This window comes from Mercenaria mercenaria, chromosome 2, assembly GCF_021730395.1.
Source record: "Mercenaria mercenaria strain notata chromosome 2, MADL_Memer_1, whole genome shotgun sequence".
Taxonomy (NCBI): Eukaryota; Metazoa; Mollusca; class Bivalvia; order Venerida; family Veneridae; genus Mercenaria; species Mercenaria mercenaria.
In genome coordinates, this window is record NC_069362.1 from 58,534,477 (window position 1) to 58,545,479 (window position 11,003).

General features: G+C 35.7%; 1 protein-coding gene across 1 annotated transcript; it reads right to left on the reverse strand.

The window, feature by feature from the left end:
• Positions 1-1,186: 1,186 nt before the first annotated feature.
• Positions 1,187-10,784, reverse strand: LOC128548502 (uncharacterized). Its single transcript, XM_053523514.1, has 4 exons — positions 10,589-10,784; positions 6,891-6,999; positions 6,246-6,457; positions 1,187-1,650 (listed from the first exon to the last, which is right to left on the reverse strand). Exons 1-4 carry the CDS (start codon positions 10,626-10,628, stop codon positions 1,496-1,498), a joined length of 516 nt encoding a protein of 171 aa, XP_053379489.1. The 5' UTR covers positions 10,629-10,784; the 3' UTR covers positions 1,187-1,495.
• Between the last annotated feature and the right edge of the window lie 219 nt (positions 10,785-11,003).

The window sequence follows — 11,003 nt, forward strand, 5'->3', positions numbered from 1 at the left end:
ATTTCAACAAGTTGTTTAGAGTATTTATGTTGTCAGCGAATGAATCAGCTGCAGCCTGAGGGTACTGATGTTCTGCAAGAAATTATGTCCCAACACTTATTTCTATCTATGATTGACCGATTTGTCTTTGAATGTAAGACGATGCCATCAATATTAACCATATTTTCTCAAAACCTCCAATGGTAACTAGTGAAAGGAACTGGTTAAAATTTTAATATATCTTGATTAGTTTTGAATTTATTGACAGAAAAAACTATTTGATAGAGTACTTCCTGTTGTAAAGTGGAGGCATTCTGGGACAGAAAATTTTGAAAAATTGCAATGTTTAATCTTCTTATCTCTGGATTCATATGAAAGTTTCAAATTATCTTGCAGCTTTTTGAAATTTTTACAAACCATGTTTTTACACAAATTTTTCTTTAAAAAATATAATTCTTGCATCTTATATAAAAATGATTGAAGATCTCTTCAGAATTTCTATTTTCACCCTGGAGATCTATTGAATGATGTATAAACTGTATCTGGAACTTTCAAAACAAAAGAAATATGCTAAAAACTGAAACAGATTTAGTGAGTACAACGGTAAGTATGCTGTCTGTTACTCAGATTTTGACAGTTCACATAATTATAAGAATTACAGTTATAGTGACTGACTGTGTTAGGTTGTTTGACAAGTAGGGCAAGCTTTAGATAGCCTTCTAACTTTGCTCAGAGCCTACTAACCTGATATTGCCAGCTACTGTGCATGTACTGTCACATGTTAAAATACACATTTTTGGCCAATTTATATCAAATTAAATAGAAAAAGAGAAAAACGACAGGTCGCCAAACATGACATACTAGTAAATGAAAATGTTGCAGGCTCAGCCTGTTCATGGACGGTAGTGGAAATGCAAGCTACCGTCCACGTTCCTCTAGCCCAGCGTTCAGCAGAACTCGATATTTATATCTGTTACAAGTACTGAAATAAGATTTAGAGACATCCGCAGGTGTATGCAGCTAAGAGCCTGTATAACAGAAGCTGTTTGTAAGGCACACAACAGCATGACATTTGTATGTCTAGTTTAACTTTATAATTTGAAGAGTTATATATTTTCAGTACATTAACTTTTTTAATGAAAAAATGAACTTAAGGGAACAAAACACTATTTTATTTTCATACCATATTTTTTGTAAAAAGTAAAAAGTTGCTATGTAAATCTTAGTTTAACGAAGCTTGGAATACTACATGCTAGCAGATAAATACTATTTGGTTAGTTATCGTGAGTTTATGAAAGTGAAGTGTAGGAAAAATATCTAGGAAGGAGATATTTTTCAAGTTTTAATATCATGTCGTGTTTTTTTTTTTCATTGAAGGAACTGGACCCAATAGGTAAAATTTTAAGCCTGTATTCCATGGCTTATTTACATAGTATATAAATGAAAGCTATCACAGTAGACACTCTATAAAACAATATTGTAATGCCGGAAGTTGCACATCTTTCAAACTCTTTCACTATGTCCTGGTCCGTGTGAAGGAATTCGACACAACGGGTCTTGAGTTTGAAACCTGTATTCTAGGTATATTGTTAGTCCTGTCCTGTGATAAGACATCTTCGTATTTAGGTGGCGGAACATCATCATACATGGGTGGGGCACTTGGTAAAGTATCTGAAACAGAAGAGAGAATTAGATCTATCATACATATATTTTTTTCTCAATACACGATTGTCAAAATCTATACACTGTGCTCATTATAAAAATTATAAATTTAAAACAAAGCTTTTGAAATATGTGTAAACAGGTGTAACAGGACAAACCCTGCTCCCCCGAAAATCTTCCCCGCTCTTAAGGGGTTGAATTGCATTGAAAATATCACCCCTTGCCCTGAAAGTATATTCGCCGGGGTGAAGATTTCTTAGAAAATATTCCTCCACCCCACCCAACACCCACTGGGAAATATTCCACCCACCCCCAAAAATAAAGCTGTGTAGACGAAGATTTCTTAGGCACCTAATAAATTTGTTTCATAAGACATTATCTGGGTCAAAAGGTTTTCAGACCAAATTCTTCCAAATATCATAATATATAAGAATTTGAGCTGCACCATGTGAAAACCAACATAGCGCATTTGCGACCAGAATGGATCCAGACCAGCCTGCGCATCTGCGCAGTGTGGTCAGGGTTCATGCTGTTCGCTTTCAAAGCCTATTGCAATTAGAGAAACTGTAAGGAAACAGCATGCATGCAGGCTGGTCTTGATCCATGCTGGTTGCAAACGCACTATGTTGGTTTTCTCATGGTGCGGATCAATTATTTTCAAGCCCTTTATATTCTTTCAATAAATATTTAATCACTTTAGATAAAATAGATATTTTAAACTTAAAATGGACATTTAACTTAACCTAAATAGACCTCAAGAGAAAAATGATCAGAAGTACAGTATTGTCAGCTTTCTATAGGATTAGGTGAAAGTTAGGTCAAAACTGCATGTTTTTATTGTATCACAGGCATGAAACTTTAAAACAAAATTTAAAACAAGAATTGCTGAAGTTTTATTTAGTATAATTGTATCTTTTTGAGTAATTTTTGTAAAATTTCTCTACTGAGTGTAAAATACTGGTATCTTTTGCTTTTTTATATGCCTGTTTTGAAATAAATAGGATGTTTGCATTATGGTGTTGTCCATCAGTCAGCATTTTCCCATTCCAGAATCTAAGTCAGAAAGTATAAGAGTTTCTTTTTTTACTTTCAGTTCACAATTTATTTTTACTTGTTTATTTGTGTCCCCTTCCTCTCCCTACTTCCCATTTGACAACACCCTCACCACCACCACAACCAAAAGGTACCACCCACTTCCATAGTAAACTATATTTTTCATTTTACTAAGTCTTACTGATTTTTGTATTTTACAATATATATTTTTTTAACCTTTAGCCTGCTAAATTTCTATAATGGACTGGTCCATCATTCAATTTGGGCAGAACCATTTATCATTTGAAGGGGTGTTTACTGAAAATTTACTGACTGAATAGTGAACAGTGCAGACCATGATCAGACTGCACGGATGTGCAGGCTGATCTTGGTCTGCACTGGTCACAAAGGCAGAATCACTTGCCGCCAGCAGGCTAAAGGTTAAAGATCCATAAGGCCTTTGATTTTAAAAATGGATAAAGCAATTGTCCGAATAGAGAATATCCATAATGACAATTTTAATGACATGGTTAGAAAAACGTTCCTCTCAATATTGCTCATTAACACTTACCATGCTGAATTTCTATAATGAACTGGTCCATCTTCCAATTTGGGCAGTACCATTTATAATTTGAAGGGGTGTTTACTAAAAATTTACTGACTGAATAGCGAACAGTGCAGACCATGATCAGACTGCACGGATGTGCAGGCTGATCTTGGTCTGCACTGGTTGCAAAGGCAGAATCATTTGCCGCCAGCAAGCTAAGGGTTAACATCAACAGAGAAAAAAAAGTAGGTAATCACAAATGATGGATTAAATAATACTTTCTTCTACTGCTATGTTAATCAGTATTCAAATCTTTTATAAATATATGAAAAACAATTATCAAAAATATGGTTTAACAAGAAAATTTATTAAATATACTGTAAAATCATTAATATTTGTGGGGGACTAATCTTCGTGGATTTCGTGGTTGAGTCCATCCACGAAATTTAATCCCAACGAACTAGTAAAATTCCCATTCATTTTATGTTCAAAAGTTGAAATCCACGAATTCATATCCCCACGAAATTGCCGTTTTGACCAAAACCACGAAATTTCATGCCCACGAAATTTAATGATTTCACAGTAATTGGCAGTCACATTATAAGCTAAAGCATTATGACCCTTTAAAGGGACTAACCCACAAATAAATAACCAAAATTATTTTGCAGAAGGTAGTAAACCATTGCAGCGCTTTAAAAAAAAGCAGAAAATTTACATTCTTTTTTTACATTTTTAGCTCACCTGAGCCAAAGGCTCATGGTGAGCTTTTGTGACTGCTCAATGTCTGTCGTGCATCATCAGTAGTCTGTCCATCAACAATTTCTAAAAAAATCTTCTCCAAAACCACTGGGCAGAATTACACCAAACTTCACATGAATGATCCATGGTTGGCCCCCTTTCAAAATTATTTAAAGAACTGAATTCCACACAGAACTCTGGTTGCCATGGCAACTGAAAGGAAAAACTTGAAAAAAACTTCCTGTCCAAAACAGCAAGGCATAGAGCTTTGATTTTTAGCATGTGGCATCATCTAATGGTCCTCTATGAAGATATTTCAAATTATGCCCCTGGGGTGAAAAGAGGCCCTGCCTTGGGGGTCCCAAGTTTTACATAGACTTATATAGGGAAAAATAAAAAATCTTCTTGTCTGAAAGTTCAAGGCCTAGGCCTTTGATATTTGGTATGTAGCATCGCTAAGTGGTCCTCTACCAAAATTATTCAATGTGGCATCATCTAGTGGTCCTCTATGAAGATTTTTCAAATTATGCCACTTGCCATGGGTGAAAAGAGGCCCTGCCCTAGGGGTCCCAAGTTTTACATAGACTTATATAGGAAAAAAAAACTTTAAAATCTTCTTTTCTGAAAGTTGAAGGCCTATGCTTTTGATATTTGGTATGTAGCATTGCTTAGTGGTTCTCTAACAAGATTGTTCAAATTATGCCCCTGTGGTGAAAAGAGGCCCCGTCTCAAGTTATATAGGAAAAAATACTTCAAAAATTATCTGATCATATTTCATAGACTGTTTAATTATAATTACCTGATGACCCAAAATAATTAGGGGTCACTTGACTGTGACCTTGACCTACTGACCTACTTTCTTGTTTTTTTAAGATACAGCCTTGAAATTTGGATGACATATACAGTTTCGACATCGATCTTAACACTGACTTATAATGACCTTGAATATGACCTACTGACCTACTTTCTTAATATTTTAGCATCAGTTAGACATTTGAATCATGTTTCTCATATTACTCAGGTGAGCGTTCCAGGGTCCTCTTGTTACCAATATCTAACTTTTATTTTTACCCACTTTATCATTTTTGAGTGTCATAATATACATTCTATGCCCAATTCATAGAAATGAACATGTTGAAAAATTTCACCCAAACTGTGTGCAAGTAGTTTTATGGTAGGGTGACAATTAGGCCATTCAAAAAATTGAACCGGAACCAAGTTTTTAACAAGGTAAGTTACGTACCAAAATGTTGGTAAAGGTCTGAAGTTTATAAGGCTGCTGGCATAAATGGTGGCGATCTGAGAAATCCAAGATGGCAACCACAAAAGGAATGATGACTACAGCGTTTAAACACACCATCATGTCTACATATTCATATAAATTTTAATTATTTTTCTGTTCAATATTTTACTACGATATGTCAGATTTTATGAACATCTTTTTAACATAAATTGCCTAAAACAATTATGCAGATAAAGGTGAAATAATCATAAAACTCCAATATCGGATAGATATAAGTATTCATACAAAAACACAGTACTCACAGTACCTTGAATACTACTCCATGAGCAGTACTCACAGTAATGTGAATACCACTCAGTAAGCAGTACTCATGGTGGCATGAGCACTACTAAGTGAGCAGTACTCACAGCGCCGTGAACACTACTCAGTGAGCAGAACTGACCATACTGTGAATACTACTAAGTGAGCAGTACTCACAGCGCCGTGAACACTACTCAGTGAGCAGAACTGACCATACTGTGAATACTACTAAGTGAGCAGTACTCACAGCGCCGTGAACACTACTCAGTGAGCAGAACTGACCATACTGTGAATACTACTAAGTGAGCAGTACTCACAGCGCCGTGAACACTACTCAGTGAGCAGAACTGACCATACTGTGAATACTACTAAGTGAGCAGTACTCACAGTGCCGTGAACACTACTCAGTGAGCAGAACTGACAATATCGTGAATACTAGAGAGCAGTACTCACAGTAAATCTTGGATTTCTCAGCTCGCCACCATTTATTCCAATTTATGCCGACACTTTCAGAATGTACAAACTTTTACGAACATTTCAGTGTATAACATGCCTTGTTAAAAATTGGGTCCGGGTTACCCCTAGAAATAGTGGACTTCCTTGGCCAAAGTCACCCTACCATCGAGAGTGCCCTGTCCCAACCCCACTATAATAATTGCTGGTGCATGGTCGTGTTATGCCTTATTAGGCAGTACAGTTTACAGGCAAGAACACGATAATAATGTTCAAAATTATTTTGCTTACATGGTCTTGTTTCAATGTCCTCATATGAGGGTAAGTCAGGGAATGGGCGTATCCTGTTAGACCTCATGGATACTGTATGTCGAAGTCGTGCAGAGTGGGTCTTCTGATTGTTGCAGTACACACACATCAGGATGATGATGATGATAACAACAACACCAATAATCGCAGCAACAACTATACCAACAACTACGCCCCACGTCCAGAATGGCTTACTGAAACAATAGGGGAGACTATATAACATGATCTTGGAAACCAAGCATGACTAGTTGAACTCGTCCGTCGGAACGTTGATATATTTCATGGTAATATAATTTATGATTATATAACGTATTTCCCTTAAATGTCCGTGAATGGTATACTTAAATAGTACTTAACCAGGAACGTAAACCTTGTGCACGTGGCTTTATGTGAATATGTTATCATTTTCAAAATTGGTTAGAAACTGCCCTAGGTTCGAGTCCAGAAAGGCAGTGGATCTATGATATTATGCCAGATCCATTTTCTCGAACAAACAGCTTCAATAAATAACAAGATATATCTTAGTTCGTTGCTATATATTGAACTGGAGCGTTTTACACACATTCATATGGCTCCTAATGTTTTCAAAGCAAATCTGTTTAGAACAAGATTGAGATTTTTATTTACTCGCAGCAGTCGACGTTGCCGTCGTCGTCGGTACAACATCCATACTGACAGTCCCTGGGAACAGCACTGTTACTGTTTGGATCACTACACACCTCACAGTGAACACAGCCTGTAAAATAAATGCAATTTTAAATGTCAAAGAATAACGTTTTTTTCTATTTCTTCTATATCTTGTCTAAAATCGAAACCTACATATCTGCACCAATAAAACAACTGTGAGCTGTTTCAAAAATGTTTGAAGTATGGATAAGCCATCAAACTTGCTGAGCAAGCTAACTTTTGCTTAATTTTATCACCCATAATACTAAATGTCCTCATGTTTACAGTATCCGTCACATTTTCTTCAACTTTGACAGAACAGCTGTCAATGTTTTTTATTCAGACAAAAATTTTAATGTTTAGTTGTGGCAGAATCTAGAAGTGCAGAATATGTCACCTTTCCTGTCCAAAGTGTAAAACGTCACACGGTCTTCCTACCAATCAAACAAAAGTTTAAACTTCTGCAAATACAGAACAATCGTTAACTCTTCCTTTCAAACAAAAGTTTAAACTTCTGCAAGTACAGAACAATCGTTAACTCTTCCTTTCAAACAAAAGTTTAAACTTCTGCAAGTACAGAACAATCGTTTCAAACAAAAGTTTAAACTTCTGCAAGTACAGAACAATCGTTAACTCTTCCTTTCAAATAAAAGTTTAAACTTCTGCAAGTGCAGAACAATCGTTAACACTTCCTTTCAAACAAAAGTTTAAACTTCTGCAAGTACAGAACAATCGTTAACTCTTCCTTTCAAACAAAAGTTTAAACTTCTGCAAGTGCAGAACAATCGTTAACTCTTCCTTTCAAATAAAAGTTTAAACTTCTGCAAGTACAGAACAATCGTTAACTCTTCCTTTCAAATAAAAGTTTAAACTTCTGCAAGTGCAGAACAATCGTTAACTCTTCCTTTCAAATAAAAGTTTAAACTTCTGCAAGTGCAGAACAATCGTTAACTCTTCCTTTCAAATAAAAGTTTAAACTTCCTTTCAAATAAAAGTTTAAACTTCTGCAAGTGCAGAACAATCGTTAACTCTTCCTTTCAAATAAAAGTTTAAACTTCTGCAAGTGCAGAACAATCGTTAACTCTTCCTTTCAAACGAAACTATTAACGTCTGCTAGTACATAGAAAACATAAACTCTTCCTTTCAAACAAAAGTTTAAACTTAGAACTGTATTGTAAATACTGCCTTTCAAACGAAACTATTAACGTCTGCAAGTATATAAAAATTTCAAACAAAAGTTTAAACTTCTGCAAGTAAAGAACAATTGTAAACACTGCCTTTCGAACAAATCTATAAACGTCTGTAAGTGCAGAACAGTTGTAAACTCTTCCTTTCAAACAAAAGTTTAAACTTCTGCAAGTAAAGAACAATTGTAAATCTTGCCGTTCAAACAAAACTATAAATGTCTGCAAGTACAAGACAGTCATAAACTCCTCCATTTTTACAAACGTCTTAACGTCTCCAAGTATAAACTCGTCTTTCCTTCAGAGAAAGTCGAAATGTATGCAGGTGTAGAACACTCATAAACGTGGAAGTGAAAACGTCTGCAAGTATAGAACGCCTTCAAGCGAAGCCATAAAGTCTTCAAGGACAGCCCAATCGTAAAATCTTCCCTCCAAGCAAAAATGGAAATCGTAAATGTTTCTTTACCAAAAAGCAAAAAAATGGAAATGTCTGCAAATGTAGAATAATCATAAACTGTACCATTCAAGACAGAGTCAAAATGTCTGCAAGTATTGAACTCATTTCAAGCGAAAGTTGAAATGTCTGCACATGATATTATAACATTATGATTATCATAGTCTTCCGTTGAAGCGAAATTCCTAACATCACTATTAAAGAACTTAAAGACTTCCGTTCAAACAAAAGTCTAAACATATCCATGGACGTGTGAAACAAATTGTATAAAGTTTTTCTTTCAAATGGATCTGAACATTTACAAGTAAAGAATACTTTCAAGCGAAGCCGGTATAGACCTTTTAAGTGAAAGTCTTAGCTCGTAAGCTAAATCCTAAACATAATTATAGCCCCTGCCTTTCAATCGAAATCTTAACCCCATCCTTTCAAGCGAAGTTTGAAACAGCGGCATGCACGTATCGCCTGTAGTTTACAACTGTCGCTTCTTCCGTTAAAAAATCAAATACTCGGACTTAGAGGACAAATAAAAAGTATAGTCTGTCAGTACATAACATCTAAATGGTATATAAGCGACTAGACTATTCATGTAAGTACACAAGTGTTGTTAATATTAAGACATACTAAGAACATTATTTAATCTGCTAATATTACAAATATGAAAACATTGCCACGGTCATTTTACTTGGTGAACGGCGCAGGAGTGGACGCAGTGCACATTGGTAACACAGTCTCCCTGCGAGAACAGGTGGTGTGAGTTAGAGTCTCCACTGCTCCAACTAAACATTACTAACATTGGGATAAACTTCAGGAGATAGGGTGTAAGGATGCTTTACACCTGTGACAAGCTAAAAAAACAGGAAAGGTTTGTTTTCTACAAACGAACGGACGTAGTGGAACAGATCTATGTGACGTAGTGGAACAGATCTGTGTGACGTACAGAGAAACATCTGTGTGACGTAGAGGGAAAATGTGTGTGATGCAAAGGGAATATCTGTGTGACGTAGAGGGAAGATCTGTATGACGACGTAGTGGCTCAGATCTATGTGACGTAGAGGGAAGATCTATGTTACGTAGTGGCACAGATCTATATGACATAGAGGGGGCAGATCTGTTTGACGCACAGGGGGCAGTTCTGTGTGAAAAGAAAAAAATGGGTAAGATCTGTATGACGTAGAGGGGACAGATTTGTGTGACGTAGAAGGGGGCAGATTTGTTTGACGTACAGGGGACAATTCTATGTGACAAGGTTGGTAGGATTTGTATGACGTAGAGGGGATAGATCTGTGTGAAGTAGAGGGGACAGATCTGTGTGACGTAGTGGGCAGGACCTGTATGACGTAAAAGGGAGAGATCTGTTTGACGTAATGGGACAGGTCCGTGTGACTTAGAGGTGACAGATATGTGTGACGTAGAGGGGACAGAACTGTGTGACACAGAGGGGGCAGATCTGTGTGACGTACAAGGGACTGATCTGTGTGACGCGTGTGACGTTTAGAATCAGGCTATATAAATCCTGTCAAAAATATGGTTTGTATTTTACAAGTAAATACGAACTGGCAGGAAAAAATCCGTATTGTACTTTTTGTATTGCATGTAGCCGAACTACTTTCATTCAATATGCATCTATAAACTGTTAAAACGTTGTAGATTTCGTTCGATAACAAAACAACAAACACAAAGATGGAGGTATATAATAATAGGGTCATTACAACTGTAGCTAGAACTGGGATTTTGTCATATCAGCTCAAACTCGGTGCTTGCGCGCCTCATGTGATCCGACCTAGCAAAATCCACTCGAGCCGAATACAGCATCCAAGATCAAGTTACTATTATATTTACCCAATTATATTTTTTGTAACGTACTCACTTTGGGTAGAAATCCATATTTTGTGTCTATAATACATTATACATCTTCTCATTTAGCGATAAAAAATGAAAAAATAGGAAAAATGGACACTCATATAATTATGGCTAGGGTATAGTGTCGTTTATAATACAAGCATACAAAAATAAATACTTACAAACAATACTAATCCAAAATAATGTGTAGAAATTGAACATGCCTTCAAAGCACTATGTTATCATTATCGCTTTTAAAGTGTTTATAAAAAAGAATTATTTAATATTTTAAAATGATCGTCTCATCCAATCAATAGCATTAAAGAAGATATTATAATGATAATTCTATTATGTATTTTGGTAACATACATATACGTCACTTCAGAAAGTAACGTTTAAAGGTAATCCTTACACGGAAGAATGGTCCTATTCAATGCTTTTAGTAAAAAATAATTAAAACAATGGCTTTTGTGTATGTTCTATGTATTTTAAATCAATGTCGAAAATGACGTATATAATGAAATAACGAACGTAATGACTCGTTTCGAAAAATTATTTGATTAAAACATATTCATTTTTGTTAGTACCGTTAACTGT

Bases quoted from the DNA above. Each gene is read 5' to 3' on its own strand.
- LOC128548502 (XM_053523514.1), bottom strand. From the start codon at position 10,628: ATGTTCAATTTCTACACATTATTTTGGATTAGTATTGTTT. The intron at 7,000-10,588 runs GTAAGTATTTAT...TTTATTTTACAG, and splicing joins ATTTTGGATTAGTATTGTTT to GCTGTGTTCACTGTGAGGTG. The intron at 1,651-6,245 runs GTAAGCAAAATA...CTTCTGTTTCAG, and splicing joins GGACATTGAAACAAGACCAT to ATACTTTACCAAGTGCCCCA.